General features: G+C 41.2%; 1 protein-coding gene across 1 annotated transcript; it reads left to right on the top strand.

Moving 5' to 3' along the window:
• Window positions 1–17,412: 17,412 nt before the first annotated feature.
• Window positions 17,413–22,219, top strand: LOC135547416 (B- and T-lymphocyte attenuator-like). The gene is made up of 6 exons (XM_064976423.1): window positions 17,413–17,610; window positions 19,387–19,713; window positions 19,816–19,857; window positions 19,966–20,097; window positions 20,442–20,479; window positions 20,638–22,219. Exons 1-6 carry the CDS (start codon window positions 17,532–17,534, stop codon window positions 20,953–20,955), a joined length of 936 nt encoding a protein of 311 aa, XP_064832495.1. The 5' UTR covers window positions 17,413–17,531; the 3' UTR covers window positions 20,956–22,219.
• The last annotated feature ends 1,083 nt before the right edge of the window (window positions 22,220–23,302 follow it).

The raw sequence follows: 23,302 nt of genomic DNA, 5'->3' as shown, positions 1-23,302 counted from the left end.
TGTATCACAGGTGAATTGGAGAATTTTAGACTGATAAGGAAGCTTCTGAACTTGTTGAATATGTAGCACACAGACACACATTATCTGTGTATATCAGACAGCGGTTTTGACTATGATCTACTTCTTTGCACACTTTTTGAACCATGAATACAGCCTTTTATACTACAGAATCCACCTCTCACCTGACAAGCAAAACAAACATACTGTGAACTTTATCTAACATACTTATTAAAAATCATCCATATCTCTTACAACTGTTGCTACTTGTTTGAAGAGCCCAAAAAAGTCATTTTCTAACTGTGATCCAGCGAGAGACAGAATTATACACACACGCACACATGCATGTATTATTGAAAAGCATTGAAAATAATTGGAATTTCAGTGTACTTCTTGAATTTAAATGAAATTGACCCTAACCCAGTACTCAACTCAGTGTCATATCATCCATGTGTTTGGACATGCCAAATATTGTTTGTACTTCATACCTTCTTTTTTGTGTCTGGGCTGCTATGATCATCACTGTCATCTCCTGAAGAGAATCATACACGTAGCCATGTGTTTATTTAATTTTAACAAATACTTTAAAGCATAACAAGAAAATGTACATACTTTTATAAAAGAAGTAGAAGTATTACCATCTTTATTTTTCTTCTTCCTGAAAAAAGGAAACAGAGGACAAAGTTCATACATGTCATTCACTACTCACTCTAACAACAGAGAAGAGTGTAAATTGGATTGGTCACCCAACAGAAATGGGAGAGAGAGCTGTCACAATGTGTGCACTTCAAATGAAAACATATTGCAATTAAAGAGTTTTAATGAGTATTCACTGCAAAGTTATTGTTAAAAATAACTTCCTGGAAGATGCTGCTCGACAGGCCCTACTCAACACTATTGCTGCAACAGGAAGCTCTGTACAAATGCTTGTATACGTACTCAGACAGAGGCCATATGCCCTGTCAGCTACAGGCCATCATCTCTTTGAGACCAACAAGAAAGTCATGTACACTTACAGTTACTTTTTCAAAAAAGATCAACTACAGCAAGACAGTTTTGAAAGAAGCAGAACACACTAACAAGAACAAACCAAATGTGTGCGTGTTTGGTGTGTGAGTGCATGTTCCTCAGGGGGTGCTCACCTCAGTGTACCACATATATAGTTTCCCATGGTGAGTCAGCTGATCCGGGGTGCCCGGGTTGGATGGCGCTCAGAATGTGCCAGGTGTCGAGGTCGTGGTGCCACGACAACTCTGCTCTGTCGCCGTTAACTATTAACTGACACAAGGTAGAGTGTGGAAGAACACACATCAGTCAGAGAGAGAGAAGGAGAGCGACAACGGTATGTTTGATATACTGATTTCCTGTGCTCTGTGGTTTACAGCAGCACTCCACACACACTCACACACACACACACACACACACACACACACACACACACACACACACACACACACACACACACACACACACACACACACACACGCACGCGGTAAAATAGCACGTTTTTTATTTAACTAGGCAAGTCAGTTAAGAAAAAAGTCTTATTTACAATGACGGCCTAGGAACGGGGGTTTTAACTGCCTTGTTCAGGGGCAGTATGACAGATTTTTACCTTGGGAAAATCAAGTCTACAATTTCAAAGTGGAATTTACAAACTTCAGAAGCCTTTTTAAACCTTAAATACACTACACGTTTTGCAGGAAAGTTATCCTGCAACAGGCGGATCAACTTAAGATCCTACATCTGTGAGTAGAGACCATGACTTACCTGCAAATGGAGGTCAATTAGAAATAATAGGTTGAATATTATCATAGTCCTTTGGTATCAGTAACAACATGTATAGCTATTATACAGTAGGTGTCATATAATTCACATTTTACTGCATGTGTAGTGCCATGAAAAAAACTCACCATGAATGTTACTGTAGTGTCAATATATCAAATAAAATCAAATTGTATTTGTCACGTGTCGAATACAACAGGTGTAAACCTTACAGTGAAAAGCTTACTTACAAGACCTTAACCAACAAGGCAGTTAAGAAGAAAAGTTAAGAAAGTATTTACTAAATTAAACTGAAGTAAAAAATTAAATATGTATGTCAAAGCATATCAACAATTCTGTGGGTGTATGTTCAATACCTACATGCAAACTTCAACTGAACCAACAATGTCGTAGTTTGTGATGGTGTTATCATGTTCACACACACACACACACACACACACACACACACACACACACACACACACACACACACACACACACACACACACACACCTAACCACTTCTGACTAAGGCAAAACAGTTGCCAGTGCAATACTCACATGCAAACTTTAACTGAACCAACAATGTCGTAGTTTGAGATGGTGTTATCATCCATGTTCCAAAGAGTCTTAGTTCTTTGCAACCGGGTGTGTACACCATGCTAACTACAAACCGTAACTGTCACAGTCATAAATCAAAATGGATTGGTTGTGTAAACAGTTTAGCAGATGTTATAGCGGGTGCAGCGAAATGCTTGTACGAGCTCCTAACAGTGCAGTAAAAATTATAAACAAGTACACAATCAAAGACTAGAAACAAGAAATCATGAATCTCACAATGAATATACACTGCTCCAAAAAATAAAGGGAACACTTAAACAACACAATGTAACTCCAAGTCAATCACACTTCTGTGAAATCAAACTGTCCACTTAGGAAGCAACACTGATTGACAATAAATTTCACATGCTGTTGTGCAAATGGAATAAACAACAGGAGACCGTCCGCCAGGAGATCCCTCAGGAGACCATCCGTCACCTCATCAGGAGCATGCCCAGGCGTTGTAGGGAGGTCATACAGGCATGTGGAGGCCACACACACTACTGAGCCTCATTTTGACTTGTTTTAAGGACATTACATCAAAGTTGGATCAGCCTGTAGTGTGGTTTTCCACTTTAATTTTGAGTGTGACTCAAAATCCAGACCTCCATGGGTTGATCAATTTGATTTCCATTGATAATTTTTGTGTGATTTTGTTGTCAGCACATTCAACTATGTAAGGAAAAAATATTTAATAAGAAGATTTCATTCATTCAGATCTAGGATGTGTTATTTTAGTGTTCCCTTTATTTTTCAGAGCAGTGTATATATATATATATATATATATAATTCCTTGAATTGCGTGTGTGTGTGCGTGTGTGTGTGTGTGTGTGTGTGTGTATGTGTGTGTGTGTGTGTGTGTAGCTATCAGTCTTATAGGAAGGGTTACAGTTATGTCAAATATCACTGGATTGCATGAATTCAAAGAGGAAACAAAGGAAAACCACAACTTTCTCTCTCTGTCTCAATCTGGTTCAGTCTCAGGTGAATGGACATCAGAGAGCTCAGACAAGGAACATCAAAGCTTTGTTTGCAGTAATTATTCCACACATTCATGTTCAGGTGTGAGACTGAAAGACATTCAAATGAAAGAAGGAGACATGTCCAGTGCCTTCAGAAATTATTCACGCCCCTTATTCTACATTTTGTTGTGTTACAGCCAGAATAGAAAATTAATTAAATAGATTCATTTTCTCACAATCTTTGGAAGCAATTACAGCTGTGAGACATTTCGGGGTAAGTCTCTATGAGCTTTGCACACCTGGATTGTCATTTGGATTGCCATTTGCACATGATTATTAAAAATAATTCTTCAAGAGCTATCAAGGTGGTTGTTGATCATGGCTAGACCTCCATTTTCAAGTCTTGCCATAGATTGTCAAGCCAATTTAAGTCCAAACTGTAACTAGGCCACTCAGGAACATTCAATGTCGTCTTGCTAAGCGGAGAAAAAGTAATTTGGTTGATAGCCCATTCACTGCTCAATAGGGACACATTGGAACGCAGAGCTTTCAGATGAGTCACTTCCGGATTAGATTTTTCTCAGGCTTTCGCCTGCAATATCAGTTCTGTTATACTCACAGACAATATTTTTACAGTTTTGGAAACGTTAGAGTGTTTTCTATCCTAAACTGTGAATTATATGCATATTCTAGCATCTTGTCCTGACAAAATATCCCGTTTACTACGGGAACGTTATTTTTCCAAAAATGAAAACACTGCCCCCTAGTCACAAAAGGGCAGAGGATTTCTTCACAGAAGTGAGATTCAGCAGCTTTGTCATGTGAACACTAATCACAAGATGTTTCCTTCCAAATCTGCTATTGAGCAGACTGATTGCATCATCATCATAGTAACTGTCAACATCAGTCTTGCCTTTGCAGCTGTTTCAGTGAGATACGTTTTCAGGTAGGTAAACTTCTCTTTATTGCACAGTAAATCATTCTTGTGAATAGTAGTCTCATACTGGCTCCAAAACTCCTGCCACATACTGACATCTCCATCGAATTTCTTATGAATCAACTTTGATAGCCTTACTGATTGTCTCTGTGATCTTTTTGAGCTAGCATTACTCACCCGTGCTGGTAGTGGATTAAGGTCCTGTTTTTTCACCTGTTTTATCAACCGTTGTGCGCGGCTCTTCAGCATGATAACGCGTTCTTTGTAATCCTCTGTGCATGCAATCTCCACCTCCAATCTGTCCTAGGGTTTTCAATTCCACGATCAAGTTCAAACAAGCTGTCCTCCTTAGCTGACAGCAATTCCAACAATGTACTCAAGTGATCGGTGTCCGGATATGACTAGGTTATTTCCAGCTCAATCTGATTCAAAATCTGTATTGTGGCAACTCGGATGGTACTCCGCTTTCATATCATTCTTTCTGCTTAAAACCTGTTAAGGCTACGCACAATTACTGCCCCCTTTGGAGGAATTGCGTGCCCATAGTAAACAGAAAATAAATCTGTCCAAAATTGCTAATATATGCATATTCATAATTTATAATTATTATTGAATAGAAAACACTCTAAAGCTTCTAAAACCGTTCAAATTATGTCTGTATGTAAAGCAGAACTCACAGGGCAGCCATTCTCCCAAATTCTCTCTCTCATCAGGAAAGTTGGGACAACTTTGACATCATCGCCCCCACCCTTCCCAACCAGCTACGGATCTGGGATCAGTTTCTGTGTCTTCGGCGGGATGTGTTCTTTCAATAGGGCGAGTAATGGAGAAAATCCCGCGAGCTTTGACCTTTTGGCAGCCAAAATACTTGGTGTCGCGATAAAATAGACGCTCGTTCTGGCGCGAATGGTACACAATCATTCCTTCGTTCCAGATTGCCTGAGAGGAGCTGCTTTTGTCCGGTCGAATCGTCAATTGTTTTGTACGTTAATAACATCCTAAAGCTTGATTCTGCACTTAGTTTGACCAGTTTAGTCAACATATAATATGCAATTCTGAAGTTTTGATGCGCAACTGTGCGCCAGAAGTCATTTTGGGTGCATCTCAGCTGAAGCTGTTAGCATATGCTAATACAGAGACACACAACTTGAACCCAAACGATGTATTGGGTAAGTTTGACTCCTTCCACTACATTCTGATCGAAGACCATCAAAGGTAAGGGAATATTTATGTTGTAATTTTGTATTTCTGTTGACTCCAACATAGCAGAGAAATATTGCTTACGTCTGAGCGCCGCCTCAGATTATTGCCTAGTGAACGAATTCTGTAACGTTAAAAATAAATGTAACACAGCGGTTGCATTAAGAAGCAGTGTATCTTTCTAACTATATGTAGAACATGTATATTTAGTCAAAGTTTATGATGTGTATTGCTGTTATCTGGCGTTATCTGGCGGAGCTGTCTATAATTTCTCCGTACATTTCTGTAGCATTTTTTGAACATGGCTCAATGTAAATGGAGATTTATGGATGTAAATTGCATATTATTGAAAAAAACATAAATGTACTGTGTAACATGTCCTATTACTGTCATCTGATGAAGATTTTCAAAAGGTTAGTGAATTATTTTTCTTTTAATCCTGTGTTTGTGATTGCATCTTTTGCTTGACAAAATGGCTACATATTGTATGTGTCTTTGTGGTGGTTTGATATACATATGTGCTATGTTTTCGCCGTAAAACATTTTAGAAATCTGACTCGCTGGGTAGATGAACAAGGTGTTTATCTTTCATTTGAGCTATTGGACTTGTTAATGTGTGGAGGTTAAATATTTCTAAGAATATTTTTGCATTCTGTGCGCCATCTTTTGAGTTGAGCGTAGGGGGGGGGTGCCCTTGGGGAACGTGGTAGCGTGTTCGTGCCTACGTTTAAGTCAATCATCCCACTGATCTTTGTTGCAGCTCATACTCCGAGTTTCAGCACCAAAAATATAGAATAACTATCTTCAAAGTAATGACTCGGGACATTGGTTGTAAGATTTAACTTATTTTTAGTAATAATACTAGTTCATGTTACATTTTACCGCTTTAAATTTGACAAAACAATAAAAGAAAGTTGCTAGCGAAAGCCAGGATAATCACTTGTCACTTGTACTTAACTGGCAAGATCTTGTTTTTACTTCCTGTCGCAAGGCAATCTGGCACTTGCAGTCAATAGCTGTCACTCCCTGATCTGTTTCACCTGTCCTTGTGCTTGTCTCCACCCCACTCCAGGTGTCACCCATCTTCCCCATTATCCTCTGGGTACTCATACCTGTGTTTTCTGTCCGTCTGTGCCAGTTTGTTTTGTTTATCAAACCAACCAGCAGTTTCCCCCTTGTTCCTGTCTATATGTATTTTCTAGTTTTCCTGGTTTTGACCTTTCTGTCTGCCTGCCATCCTGTACCTTTGCACCACTACTCTAGATTACCGACATCTGCCTGTCTGCCATCCTGTACCTTTCCCCACTACTCTGGATTACTGACCTCTGCCTGACCTGAACCTGAACTTGAGCCTTCCTGCCGTCCTGTACCTTTGCCTGCCCATGTTCGATTTAATAAACTTGTGTTACTTCGACACTGTCTGCACCTGGTGTCACATGAATTGATGCTGGAGAGACGAAGCAGGTACAGGGAGTAACATTTAATAAATAACGGACATAAAACAAGACAGGAACAGCGTCAGCAAAAAGAAAACAAAGACAAAAAACAATCAATGCAGCAGCGGGGAACAGAGCTGTGGAACTGACAAATATAGGGGAGGAAATAAACAGGTTTTAAGTGAGTCCAGGTGAGTCCAATAACGCTGCTGCGCATGACGAGGGAAGGCAGGTGTGTGTGATGCAAGGCTATCTGGCGCCAGGGGGAGGGAAGAGTGGGAGCAGACGTGACAGTACCACCCCCTCTAGGAGCACCACCCGTCGTCCCACCTGGGGGAACTGGCCGAGACATGGGCTCTGGGCAAGCCGGTTGGTGCGTGTGAGCCCAACCAACCGGCAGGAGCATGAGAGCCTGGCGAGCTGGCTGGGGCATGGAAGCCTGACGATCCGGCTGAGGCAAGATGGCTGTCGATCCCGTTGAGGAAGCCCGATGATAGGGAGGAGTGTGACGTGGGATGAGAAGCCGCCGAGCCAACCAAGGCAAGGAAACCTCTCGAGCCAGCCAGGGCGTGGAAGCCCGACGAGCTGTTTAGTCACCCCCGGTTCCATCGGTGGTGGAATCCACCCCAACGTGACCAGCAAAACAAAACAAAAACTCTTGGATTGGCTGGGTGACTAAGAACTGACAATCCGGCTGATGCCCGACGTGGGATGGGCGGCATCCGAGCCAACCGGGGCAAGGAAACTTCTCGAGCCAGCTAGGGCATGGAAGCCCGACAAGCTGGCTCAGCACCCCCTGTTCCATCGGTGGCGACCCAGAGCCACTACCACCATACCAACCAGAACGCCAGTAATCCCCGATGCTTACAGGGAGTAACATTTAATAAGTACAGACATAGAACGAGACAGGAACAGCGACAGAGCTGGGGAACTGACAAATATAGGGGAGGAAATAATGGATGATGGATGGCAGGAGTGCGTGATGCAAGGCAATCTGGCGCCCTCAAGCGCCAGGGAGAGGGAAGAGCGGGAGCAGACGTGACACCTTCAAACATGATAATAGCGTAGTCCAATACAACAGAAATATGTACATAGTTCTGTCAATCTCCATCACATGAATTCTAACACAATTACTCTTACATACGTAAATGACTGTAAAAAAATATCTTTAGATACATCTCAATGAATTAACTGTTATCATTAACTCTGTAACCCATTAAAGTTCCAACAGGGACAAACAAGAAGTAGCTAGCTACAAACAGAAACACACTGTCGCAAAGAGTTCATCCATGTATACGGGTAAGAGAAATATTATATGTTTCTAATTTGGTCAAATCGTTTTCAAGTTAAATGATACTTTTAGCTAGCTAGCGAACGGTAGCTTGCTGGCTCTCTAGCTAACGTTACATATTTGATCTGTGTAGTAATATTACTATCTTAAGCCATTTGCATTGCTAGTTATAGACTAATGTTAGCTAGCTAGCAACATACCAAAAACAAAAGACTCAACTTCTCAAGATATTGATTACATGACCCATCAACTAAGCCAGGTGTGTCTGGGGGTGATTAAGGCTATCTATTGTATTTCATGGCCATGTGTGCATATCTAAACAATTGTGAACCATCCACTTAGCTAGATGTGGCTGGGGCTGGTTATAGCATTTATTTCACATGACCCTTCATGTGAAAGGGTAAGCATCATCTAATCATTAGAAAATATTTAAATACAATTTTTATCTGAAAACTTTCAAAGTCAGATTAGGACATAGGCCAAGGACTAAATAAAGTGTATTTTTACTTAGTTTTTCTTAATGTAGGCTACTACTTTCACTACTTTTAGTCTTGAAATCTTTGGTTGTTTACTACACTACCTTGCTCACTCTGTTTAGCACATGGCCTCACATGTGAGTCCTTAAAGAGATGTATGGGGCTAAGGCTTAAGAGGGGGTGAAAGACGCTGAGTAGGTGTAAACAAAAAACAGCTCTCCAGTATGAGTACCAAAACATCCAAGGGCCATTTCCTCAAAAATGGGATTACAACGTTATCAACTTTCCAAGCAGAAATACTTTCCCATTGCTTCTCAACTGCAGTGTATGATATACCATTTTGTTGCTGAGTCTCTTTTTATCCAATCTAAAAAAAACAACATAAGACCGAATCAAGGCGGTGGGTTACAAAGTTCATGTATTTGCCACAGTTTTACATTAGTGCATTATTGTCACGGCTTTCGTTGTGGGAAGGAGGAGCGGACCAAAATGCAGCGTAGTTTTGATTCATATTTATTAAATACGGAAACTATACACAAAAAACTAACAAAATAACAAACCTACGAAAACCGAAAACAGCCCTATCTGGTGCAAAACACAGAGACAGGAACAATCACCCACAAACACACAGTGAAACCCAGGCTACCTAAATATGGTTCCCAATCAGAGACAATGACTAACACCTGCCCCTGATTGAGAACCATATCAGGCCAAACACAGAAATAGACAAACAAGACATCCAACATAGAATGCCCACTCAGATCACACCCTGACCAATCAAAACATAGAAACATACAAAGTAAACTATGGCCAGGGTGTGACAATTATTACAAACAGGATGCACCATTGTTCCTGTTCCCAAGAAAGCTAAGGTAACTGAGCTAAACGACTACCGCCCCGTAGCATATCAACTCCACCCTACCTGACACCCTAGACCCACTCCAATTTGCTTACCGCCCAAATAGGTCCACAGACGATGCAATCTCAACCACACTGCACACTGCCCTAACCCATCTGGATAAGAGGAATACCTATGTGAGAATGCTGTTCATTGACTACAGCTCGGTATTCAACACCATAGTACCCTCCAAGCTCGTCATCAAGCTCGAGACCCTGGGTCTCGACCCCGCCCTGTGCAACTGGGTACTGGACTTCCTGACGGGCCGCCCCCAGGTGGTGAGGGTAGGTAACAACATCTCCTCCCCGCTGATCCTCAACACTGGGGCCCCACAAGGGTGCGTTCTGAGCCCTCTCCTGTACTCCCTGTTCACCCACGACTGCGTGGCCACGCACGCCTCCAACTCAATCATCAAGTTTGCGGACGACACAACAGTGGTAGGCTTGATTACCAACAACGACGAGACGGCCTACAGGGAGGAGGTGAGGGCCCTCGGAGTGTGGTGTCAGGAAAATAACCTCACACTCAACGTCAACAAAACTAAGGAGATGATTGTGGACTTCAGGAAACAGCAGAGGGAACACCCCCCTATCCACATCGATGGAACACTAGTGGAGATGGTAGTAAGTTTTAAGTTCCTCGGCATACACATCACAGACAAACTGAATTGGTCCACTCACACAGACAGCATCGTGAAGAAGGCGCAGCAGCACCTCTTCAACCTCAGGAGGCTGAAGAAATTCGGCTTGTCACCAAAAGCACTCACAAACTTCTACAGATGCACAATCGAGAGCATCTTGGCGGGCTGTATCACCGCCTGGTACGGCAACTGCTCCGCCCTCAACCGTAAGGCTCTCCAGAGGGTAGTGAGGTCTGCACAACGCATCACCAGGGGCAAACTACCTGCCCTGCAGGACACCTACACCACCCGATGTTACAGGAAGGCCATAAAGATCATCAAGGACATCAACCACCCGAGCCACTGCCTGTTCACCCCGCTATCATCCAGAAGGCGAGGTCAGTACAGGTGCATCAAAGCTGGGACCGAGAGACTGAAAAACAGCTTCTATCTCAAGGCCATCAGACTGTTAAACAGCCACCACTAACATTGAGTGGCTGCTGCCAACACACTGACACTGACTCAACTCCAGCCACTTTAATAATGGGAATTGATGGGAAATGATGTAAATATATCACTAGCCACTTTAAACAATGCTACCTTATATAATGTTACTTACCCTACATTATTCATCTCGTATGCATACGTATATACTGTACTCTATATCATCAACTGCATCCTTATGTAATACATGTATCACTAGCCACTTTAACTATGCCACTTTGTTTACATACTCATCTCATATGTATATACTGTACTCGATACCATCTACTGTATCTTGCCTATGCTGCTCTGTACCATCACTCATTCATATATCCTTATGTACATATTCTTTATCCCCTTACACTGTGTATAAGACAGTAGTTTAGGAATTGTTAGTTAGATTACTTGTTGGTTATTACTGCATTGTCGGAACTAGAAGCACAAGCATTTCGCTACACTCGCATTAACATCTGCTAACCATGTGTATATGACAAATAAAATTTGATTTGATTTTGGAATATGTTTATGTACAGGTACCCTTCTTTTCACTCTGTCATGTAGGTTAGTATTGTGGAGTAACTACAATGTTGTTGATCCATCCTCAGTTTTCTCCGTATCACAGCCATGACCGCCTGGGTCCTGCTTTATATGACGTTTAGCTTATAAAGGCCTAAAAAAGCCTTCATAATGCCTTCATAAGCACTACATAAATGTGTTACAAAGCATGTGTTACTTAGCCCTTTATAATCACATGTCATAAAGGGATCATAAATGTGGCATAACTGTGTGACATAATCACCAATGGCAAAAGTGACATAACCCACAATGCTGAATATGATATAAACATGTGCTTTATAAATCAAATACAATCCAATTGTATTTGTACACAAACAAATGTTTCGCAGATGTTATTGTGGGTGTAGCGAAATGCGTCTTGTTCCAACCTACAAAGGTTGACGTGCTGATGTCATCTTAGTCACATTACACATAATCTTGTTCCCAGACAGTTCCGCCCAAATGCGCATAACACTTGGCCTTCATTAGTTAGGGTTAGGTTTAAAATCACATTTTAAGAAGATACATTGTGGAAATGGGCAGGGTTAGCAATAATTATGACTTTTTGACTGTGCTAAGTAGTGAAGATGACAGTAAGTTCACTCCTATAGAATTCTATGGTCACTCCCACTAAGGCCAAGTTTGAATGATTGATATCCAAGGCTTATATGTGCTATGAGTGCAATAGCCTGGGGACGATGTTACACCAAGAAACACTTACCTTGCTAAAAGCCCCGAGCCTAAAGAAATTAAAAGTGTCTTTCTTCTGGAACCAAGTTACATGCTCCTCAGTACACAACTACGTACACAACAAAAACAAGCCATACCTCGCGGTGCTGGGCCCAGTTAGGTCTTTGACACATTCACCCACTCAACCACTGAAAGATCAGCCACAAAATATTGGCACCATTGTAACAGGTTGCATGTAATTAAGCCCTGGTCTCCAGCATGGGAACAGACTACTCCAAATACTCTTGGTTCTGACACACACATACACACACACACACACACACACACACACACACACACACACACACACACACACACACACACACACACACACACACACACACACACACACACACACACACACACACACACACACACACACACACACACACACACACACACACACACACACACACACACACACACACACACACACACACACACACACTAATGCAAGCTTTGCAGGTCCATCAAGCAATTTAAATACCTCTCACACACTACAGTAACCTGTGGCTCATGAGACAACCGTCATAAATAAGCAGGACGTTAATAACCTATTTATTGACACTTTCTGTAGTGTCCTGTAATACTTTAATTGAAGTGAGACACCTTCGGTCATTCATAACACATCCATAGACTCTATACCGCATGACGCTGTACTCAATTTAAAGTCAGAACCCTTTGTTCATTTAAAACATATACATACACAGTGCCTTGCGAAAGTATTCGGCCCCCTTGAACTTTGCGACCTTTTGCCACATTTCAGGCTTCAAACATAAAGATATAAAACTGTATTTTTTTGTGAAGAATCAACAACAAGTGGGACACAATCATGAAGTGGAACGACATTTATTGGATATTTCAAACTTTTTTAACAAATCAAAAACTGAAAAATTGGGCGTGCAAAATTATTCAGCCCCTTTACTTTCAGTGCAGCAAACTCTCTCCAGAAGTTCAGTGAGGATCTCTGAATGATCCAATGTTGACCTAAATGACTAATGATGATAAATACAATCCACCTGTGTGTAATCAAGTCTCCGTATAAATGCACCTGCACTGTGATAGTCTCAGAGGTCCGTTAAAAGCGCAGAGAGCATCATGAAGAACAAGGAACACACCAGGCAGGTCCGAGATACTGTTGTGAAGAAGTTTAAAGCCGGATTTGGATGCAAAAAGATTTCCCAAGCTTTAAACATCCCAAGGAGCACTGTGCAAGCGATAATATTGAAATGGAAGGAGTATCAGACCACTGCAAATCTACCAAGACCTGGCCGTCCCTCCAAACTTTCAGCTCATACAAGGAGAGGACTGATTAGAGATGCAGCCAAGAGGCCCATGAACTGCAGAGATCTACAGCTGAGGTGGGAGACTGTCCATAGGACAACAATCAGTCATATATTGCACAAATCTGGCCTTTATGGAAGTGGCAAGAAGAAAGCCATTTCTTAAAGATATCCATAAAAAGTGTCGTTTTAAAGTTTGCCACAAGCCACCTGGGAGACACACCAAACATGTGGAAGAAGGTGCTCTGGTCAGATGAAACCAAAATTGAACTTTTTGGCAACAATGCAAAACGTTATGTTTGGCGTAAAAGCAACACAGCTCATCACAATGAACACACCATCCCCACTGTCAAACATGGTGGTGGCAGCATCATGGTTTGGGCAGGGACAGGGAAGATGGTTAAAATTGATGGGAAGATGGATGGAGCCAAATACAGGACCATTCTGGAAGAAAACCTGATGGAGTCTGCAAAAGACCTGAGACTGGGACAGAGATTTGTCTTCCAACAAGACAATGATCCAAAACATAAAGCAAAATCTACAATGGAATGGTTCAAAAATAAACATATCCAGGTGTTAGAATGGCCAAGTCAAAGTCCAGACCTGAATCCAATAGAGAATCTGTGGAAAGAACTGAAAACTGCTGTTCACAAATGCTCTCCATTCAACCTCACTGAGCTCGAGCTGTTTTGCAAGAAGGAATGGGAAAAAATTTCAGTCTCTCGATGTGCAAAACCGATAGAGACATACCCCAAGCGACTTACAGCTGTAATCGCAGCAAAAGGTGGCGCTACAAAGTATTAACTTAAGGGGGCTGAATAATTTTGCACGCCCAATGTTTCAGTTTTTGATTTGTTAAAAAAGTTTGAAATATCCAATAAATGTCATTCCAGTTCATGATTGTGTCCCACTTGTTGTTGATTCTTCACAAAAAAATACAGTTTTATATCTATGTTTGAAGCCTGAAATGTGGCAAAAGGTCGCAAAGTTCAAGGGGGCCGAATACTTTCGCAAGGCACTGTAAATGCCTTGTATCATATGATGCTGTACTTACTATCAGGTCAGTCATCTTTGGTCTCCACCCGGCACAGCCAGAAGAGGACTGGCCACCCCTCATAGCCTGGTTCCTCTCTAGGTTTCTTCCTAGGTCTGGCCTTTCTAGGGAGTTTTTCCTAGCAACCGTGCTTCTATACCTGCATTGCTTGCTGTTTGGGGTTTTAGGCTGGGTTTCTGTACAGCTCTTTGTGACATCAGCTGATGTAAGATGGGCTTTATAAATACATTTTATTGATTTATTGATGAATAATGTAGAAATTGAGCATGTTGAGATGACTAAACTGCTTGGTGTGACCCTGGACTGTATACTGTCATGGTCAAAACATGTTAATGCAACAGTAACTAAGATGGGAAGAAGTCTATCCATAATAAAGTGCTGCTATGCATTCTTAACAACACTATCAACAAAGCAGGTCCTAGAGGCCCTAGTTTTGTCACACCTGGACTTACAGTCCAATTGTGTGGTCAGGTGCCACAAAGAGGGACTTAGGAAAATTAAAATTGGCTCAGAACAGTCAGCACACCTGGCCCCTAAATGTACACAGAGAGCTAGCATTAATAATATGCATGTCAATCTCTCATGGCTCAAAATAGCGGAGAGGTTGACTTCATGACTACTTGTTTTTGTTAGAAGTATTGACATACTGAATGCACCGAGCTGTCTGTTTAAACTACTAGCACACAGCTCAGACAGCCATAAATACCCACAAAGACATGCCACCAGAGGTCTCTTCACAATCCCCAAGTCCAGAACAGACAATGGGAGGTGCATAGCACTACATAGAGTCATGGCTACATGGAACTCTATTCAAAATCAGGTAACTGATACAAGCAGTAGAATCAGATTTAAGAAACAGATAAAAATCAACTTTATGGAACAGTTGGGACTGTAAAGAGACACACACATACACATGCACTCTACACACACGTACACATATATTTTGAATAGTTGATATGGTAGTAGAGTAGTGTCCTGAGGGCACACACTTCTGTGTTGTGAAAAGTGTTTTTATTGTTTATAACTGCCTTAATGTTGCTGGACCCCACGAAGAAAGGTAGCAGCTAATGGCGATCCTTAACAAATACAAATACAAGGTGAGTTACAGTAATACGCACACACACACACACACACACACACACACACACACACACACACACACACACACACACACACACACACACACACACACACACACACACACACATAGCGCAGACCTTTGTTTACTAAACAATTATAATAACTGTAATTCCACCCCCTTTTTCTCCTGAATTTCGTGACGTCCAATTAAGATCTTGTCTCAACTCCCCAACGGGCTCAGGAGAGGCGAGACGAGGGTCGAGTCATGCGACCTCCAAAACATGATCCGAGAACACCACTCGCTTAACCTGGAAGCCTGCTGCACCAATGTGTCAGAGGAAACACTGTCCAACTGATGACCGAATTCAGCCTGTGGGTGCCTGGCCCACCACAAGGAATCACTAGAGTGCAATGAGCAAAGTAAAGACCCGCTGGGCAAGGGCAATCCCCCACTAACTCAATTGTGTGCCGCTCTATGGGACAACCGGTCACGGCCAGTTGTGACACAGCCGATCGAACCCCAGGCTGTAGTGATGCCGCAACTCTGCGATTCCAGTGCTTTAGACTGCTGAGCCACTCGGGAGGCCCAGCGCAGACCTTTTTTTTATTTTTTCTACAGATGGGTATATCGGTCTGCTAATAAAGGACTAGTAAAGGCCCAGTGCACTACTTTTGTTAAACAAAATACAAATTAAAAATGTGTTATTATTTTTCATTTTTTGATATTATGATTTTTCAGGGGGTGCTGCAACACCCTCCGCACACCTACTTCCCACGGCTGTGATGTGTTGTGTCATCTGCAGGATGGTTATAGTTATGGCTACTTCTGTTTGCAGAAACATCCCAGGATACAGAAGTGGAACTGAGTGAGCTGAGAATACAGGAAGCTGATGTCGATCAACAAAGCAGTATTTGTGACTCTATGACCTGATGATGTGATCAAATTGAAAAAATCATATCAGCTGTGTAACATCTCTTTGTCTGCCCTTGAATAATATCTATTGAGGCAGAACGTTTACTGTGAAATGCATTTCAACTGTAGCTGTTGAATACAACTTGGTTACTTGTGTTAATAAATACAGTCAAGGACGGAGAACTGCCTCAGTAATTTATTCACCAGAAGATGGCGATACTGTAACGCTCTGTAAGTAGCTGAAGACATAAGTTGCAACTGTTAATGAACTCTGATAGTGACTGAATGGAAAGCATTAGTCATCAGGTGAATGTTTCTTACCACAGGTGGTGTAGGTGCTATAGCAAGTTTGCTGTGCTAAGTTTTTTTTAAAGACATCCTACAAAGTTGTTTTTTTTTTTATCTTTTGCTGTTGCAAAGCAACATTCCAAGTATAAATATAGTAAAGTACACACACCAAAGGGTAAACAAATGTTTTTTAGACACATCTGCAAACTTCAAGAAGTAGGGATTCAAGGAGCTGTTCTGATGGTCAGGTTCCCTCTTGCTTGACGCACAATAGAGAACCCCCCCCCACACACCTCTAAATGGATTATTTTTTTATTTTTTATTTAACCAGGTAAGTCAGTTAAGAACACATTCTTATTTTCAATGACGGCCTGGGAACAGTGGGTTAACTGCCTGTTCAGGGGCAGAACGACAGATTTGTACCTTGTCAGCTCGGGGGTTTGAACTCGCAACCTTCCGGTTACAAGTCCAACGTTCTAACCACTAGGCAGCCCTGCCGCCCCGTTACCATACAATTGTTAAGTGAAGCTCAGTTGGTAGAGCATGGCGTTTGCAATGCCAGGGTTATGGGTTTAATTCCCAAGTTTGAAAAGCTACATTTTTTAACTGAGCATAAGTTTAAAGATCATTTCCCATTAAATTACCTACAATAATATACTGTAACCCACTAAAAACACATACGTATTGGCCTACGATGTGTGAGGGAGAGGAAACAGACCTCTAAAGTAGAAGCAATAGACAAGAGAGCTATGGTTGGTAGGCTCATATGTAGGAGGACAGGAAGTGGAAAAACCCTGTAGATGCAGAGGAGAGAGAGAGAGAGAGAGAGAGAGAGAGAGAGAGATTCAGAAAATATATTCAGTGTCACCACTCAACTCACGTGTGTAATCACGGGCGGTTTGCTCTAACTGAGTGACACAAGTATGACCTGTCTTGAGATCTCTTAAGAGATTGCATCTTTGCCCTGATGGACCCACCGTGGTCTGACCACATCCTGCTGGTCCTCTGTCTCCTCTTCCGGGTCTGCATCCATGGCAATGCTCAAGGTAAGATGTTTCACATCTTGTCACTTCTACTTTTTGTGTTACATTTGAAAGGGATTGATATTTGCTAATTTTGGCAATTTACTTAACATTTCCTTCAACAGTATGCTATGTACAGTGCATTCGGAAGTATTCAGCCCATTTGACTTTTTCCACATTTTATTACATTGCAGCATTATTATAAAATTGATTAGTTAAAAAATGATCCTCATCAATTTACACACAAAAAAATACAATAAATAGAAAAAATACCGTATTTACATAATAATGCGTCGAGGCACAGGGGCACAGATCTGGGGGAAGGGTACCAAAACAATGTCTGCAACATTGAATATAAAATGTTCCTCATCAATCTGCACACAATACCCCATAATAAAAAAAAACTAAAATAGGTTTTTAGAAATGTTTGTAAATGTAAAAAAAAAAAAACTAAACAGAAATACCTTATTTACAGAAGTATTCAGACCTTTTGCTATCAGACTCAAAAATTCAGCTCAGGTACATCCCATTGATCATCCTTGAGATATTTCTACAACTTGATTGAAGTCCATCTGTGGTACATTAAATTGATTGGACATGATTTGGAAAGGCACACACCTGTCTATATAATGTCCCACAGTTGACAGTGCATGTCAGAACAAAAACCAAGCCATGAGGTTGAAGGAATTGTCCGTAGAGTTCTGAGACAGGATTGTGTCGAGGCTTAGATCTGGAGAAAACATGTCTGCAACAATGAAGGTCCCCAAGAATACAGTCCCATTCATCATTCTTAAAGAGAAGAAGTTTGGAACGAACAAGACTGAGCAATTGGGGGAGAAGGGCCATGGTCAGGGAGGTGGAGGTGACCAAGAACCCAATATGGGTTTGCCAAAAGGCACCTAAAAGAAACAAGATTCTCTGGTCTGATGAAACCAATATTGAACTCTTTGGCCTTAATGCCAAGCTTCACATCTGGAGGAACCTGGCACCATCCCTACGTTTAAGTTTCAAATCAAATCAAATCAAATCAAATGTATTTATATAGCCCTTTGTACATCAGCTGATATCTCAAAGTGCTGTACAGAAACCCAGCCTAAAACCACAAACAGCAAGCAATGCATTTGTAGAAGCACGGTGGTTAGGAAAAACTCCCTAGAAAGGCCAAAACCTAGGAAGAAACCTAGAGAGGAACCAGGCTATGTGGGGTGGCCAGTCCTCTTCTGACTGTGCCGGATAGAGATTATAACAGAACATGGCCAAGATGTTCAAATGTTCATAAATGACCAGCATGGTCGAATAATAATAAGGCAGAACAGTTGAAACTGGAGCAGATAGAGATATTTGATTAAAACCTGCTCCAAAGCACTCAGGAACTCAGGCTGCCAAAGGTGATTCAACAAAGTACTGAGTAATGGGTCTGAAAACTTATGTAAATGTGGTATTTCAGTTTTGTATATTTGATAAATTTGCAAACATTTCTGAAAAACATTTTTTGATTCGTAATTATGGGGTTTTGTGTGTAGATTGATGAGGGAAAATAACAATTTAATCAATTTTAGAATAAGGCTGTAACGTAACAAAATGTGGAAAAAGTCAAGGGGTCTGAATACTTTCTGAATGTACTTATTGATTAACCAAAGTCAGTCAGAGATGGGTGATGGACACTGTCAAAGCGTGACTTCTCAACCACAATTTGAATATGACAGGTCTTCATGTTCATTTGTGTTTTACCAGTGACCAGTATGATCCCTATCAGTAGTAATTATGTCAATTGTTTCCATCATCTTTTCTCACACCAAGGCCCATGTGAAATTGAGGTGCCAATCAAAAGAAACACTGTTTGGAATGCTGTCCCTCAGAAAGGGCTGACAATCAACTGCCCTGTGAAACATTGTGGGGAAACCTTACGTGTCACCTGGTGTAAATTTGAGGACGCCAACTGCAAACAAATCAATGAGACAGAGCAAGTCAAAATTGGATGGAAACCATTTGATAGAGGGTCAGAAAATCGTATTGCATTTTTGGATTTTAAGAAGATATCTATGAATGACGATGGTTCGTACAGATGTGGAATGGCTGGGAATAAATCATCAATTGTTAGCCATGCTATCAATGTCTCTGTCTCAGGTAACCAACAAAAGCTTAGTTTTTTCCTCAATCAATTGTTTTAAAATGAATAAAATACATACTCAGTTGAGTCCTTGTTGGTTGATACACTTGTTTCTACAGATATCAACCTGAAAGTGACTAGCACAGCAGACCACAACACAAGTAGGACAATGTTTTATGAAATTACAGACATTCAATCACATCACATCAGCTAGTAGGCCTATATGACAACTGTGTCTGGTGTTAAGACCTCTGTTTCTACTCTAACAGACAACTCACCAAATGCACAGCATGATGAGAAATATCTGAACTGGCTGCCGTATGCTTACATCTGTGTGGGAATAGTACTGCTGGTGGTCGTGATGACAGCAATCTCCTTCCTCTATCTTTATGGATGTAAAGGTGAGTAATGCTGTTACCCATTTATTACTATAAAAACAAAGAGAGCCGCAGACTCCATATGTATAACCTCCCAGTAATCAGGGCGAAGAAGGCACAGTGAAACATTGGTGTTTCTTTTACCCAATACATTACTGGAAGGTTATACATGTGGAGTGTGTGACTCTCTTTGTTTTATAACTTTATTCACCGTTAGTCAGCACCTCTACACTAAATCATATTCTCTTGGTGTGCGCCAGCTCATGTTATTTATTAGACCCATTTAATACTGAAAACTTTTATTGTGTACAAGGTTGAAATACAGCAAACATGTCACTTTAACTTTCTAAAATATACACGTTATTCAGGACCAACAAGGTCAACAAATAACGGCATAAAGGAGCAGGTAAGGAAATCTTATATCATCTTACTATTAACCACTGGGTCATTTACTATCATGACCAAACTGGTCCTCAATATACTAAATTTGTACAAAATGGAAGCCTTGCTGTCCTGACTTTGTCTAATTGTTTTTCTCTGTGTTTAATGGAAATGTCCACACAGGCAGTACCATGTCCAGACCTCTCCTCCTGCTCTAAGGGAACCTTTCCATCATCACCATTCACACCAAACCCTGCCCACTCCGACAATCTCTACAACAATGGTCCCTATGCCAAACACATCAACAGGGCATCGGCACACAACCTCCTGATGACAAACGGAACTCTGCCTTCCTCGGATATCCCAGCTGGAGGTCAAGGGTCAAACCACCTTGTGTACGCTAGCCTGAACCACCAGACCCCTAGAGGGTCCCCGAAACCCCCCCATATTCCAACCCCCCATGATGAATGCTCAGAGTATGCAGCCATCCGAGTCCATTGAGCCCATAGGCTCTGAAAGAGACCTCATCCAGACCATAACGGCAGAGTGCTGCTGACTGTTTTACTGTTTAAATTGTCTTCTTTGTTGGATCTTACCGAAAAAGAGGAAAGCTGAACATATTTTGTGGATGAAAATGTCACTCCTTGGGGGAGTTTTTTTTTTATACATATATGTAACTCACACACACTCTTCCTGGTGTCATGGAAATGTTGAGCAGTGTGTTAACCGCAGTGCAGCAGTATTTCAGAGAATAAAATGTGGTTTAAAGATGGGGGGGTAGGGGGATCAGGGTGAGACAGGTGGGCAAGGGTTAGAGCTAGAGAATATGTGCTTCTGAGTGTGAACCCTCCTTCACGTCACACCTCAGAGTTAGAGGAGCAAAATAACACCCGTTAGCAGTGTGTATCACAAAGGTTATCTCACACATAATGATGATAAACCATAATTTGTTAATGACTATCAAAATATATATTTTAATGAATAAACCACTGAGCCACTTTGGTGATTATTAGTGATGATTTGAGGATATAACAGGGAAAAATAACTCATACCAAACATTTTATGTCCCTGTGTGTGACTAAGTGTGTGTGCCTGTGTCTATATGTCTGCATATGACTCACTCCGTATGAGTGAGTGAGTGAGTGAGTGAGTGAGTGAGTGAGTGAGTGAGTGAGTGAGTGAGTGAGTGAGTGAGTGAGTGAGTGAGCGAGCGAGCGAGCGAGTGAGTGTTGGTGTATATTTTTGCACAGATGCGCGTGTTTGTATGCATGTGCTGGCTACAGGTTGGGGGCTTTCCATGGTTTATGTAAAATGTTGAGCCCACCACATAGCCGAAACAGTGAGTTGCTGTAAATAGATGTTCTCCCTCTTGAGAGAGTATGGAAATTCCATTCAAATGTAATATGAATGTAATATGAAAGTGCATATGACTTTCTCTATGGTCATAGGAAGACAGAGGTAATAGTTTGCCTAACTGTAAAATGATGTGGGCGTGGCAAGATTGTAATAGTGACTCATACAGTAACAAATTCCAATCTCAGTATTTGTCAATTAATATGAAACATGTTCGTTTGAAGGCTACATGTTTACTATGCAACTACTCAATTACAATACAGTATCCTTCACCAGAGAATAGTGCCAGAGAAATGTCCCTCATTTTATAAAGAAATTGCGACAAAGACTATTGTTACCACTTGAAGCAAGAGTGGCTAGTTTTTGAGAATACAAAATAAAGCTTGGGTCTAATGTCTTTGGTCCAACACTGCTTCTGCTTGTTGTGTTCTGGTAAAAGCCTGAGCGAGAGGTTACTGTAAAGTACTGGGGTGTTTTTTCCTCCCCAGATACAGACCCTAACCTGCACAGGACTGGTTGTTTCTAGTTTAAAAACAGAGCGCACAGGAAGTGCTGGGAACAGACCACCACCACACCAAGATGTTAATTTGTACTCAAAGTAACTCACTACTCAGAGAAAGGGTGCAGCTTACTTTCATGGAGCTGCCACATCTCTTAGCTTAATCTCAGAATAGGTCCAATACAATACTTATCAGTGTAACAGCTATTTATCAGTTATTTATCAGTGTAACAGTTTATTTATCCATAATATAATCATTTTCTGAGAGTAGACCACTGACTGGTTTTACTGTAAGCCATTGCCTGCACCCATGTGGTTTTACTGTAAGCCATTGCCTGCACCCATGTGGTTTTACTGTAAGCCATTGCCTGTACCCATGTGGTTTTACTGTAAGCCATTGCCTGCACCCATGTGGATGTATTGGTTATTAAAACATAAGGCTCCACAACCATCATTTAGTTAGATAAAAACAAGGACATTAGAGCATGCTGAGACATGATATACATTATACATTAAGTTTTTTTTATATTGTGTAAAAAAAGGCCATGATCAAAGGGCTAATGAATCTCCCTTTAGATTGGGCTGTTTGGAATTTATCCTCCTACTATGGGCATACATCAAATCAAATCAAACTTTATATGTCACATGCGCCGAGTACAATAAGTGTAGACTTTACCATGAAATGCTTCCTTACAAGCCCTTAACCAACTGTGCAATTCAAGAAGAAGAAAATATTCACCAAGTAGACTAAAGTAAAAAGTAAGAATAAAAAGCAACACAATAAGAATAACATTAACGAGGCTACAGTTTAAGTCGGATGTTTACATACACTTAGGTTTGGGTCATTAAAACTTGTTATTCAACAAATCCACAATTTTCTTGTTAACAAACTATAGCTTTGGCAAGTCGGTTAGGACATCTACTTTGTGCATGGCACAAGTAATTTGTCCAACAATTGTTTACATACAGAATATTTCATTTATAATTCACTGTATC

The sequence above is a fragment of the Oncorhynchus masou genome, chromosome 10 (genome assembly GCF_036934945.1).
Source record: "Oncorhynchus masou masou isolate Uvic2021 chromosome 10, UVic_Omas_1.1, whole genome shotgun sequence".
Lineage (NCBI taxonomy): Eukaryota > Metazoa > Chordata > Actinopteri > Salmoniformes > Salmonidae > Oncorhynchus > Oncorhynchus masou.
This window is presented reverse-complemented; position numbering and strand designations above follow the sequence as displayed.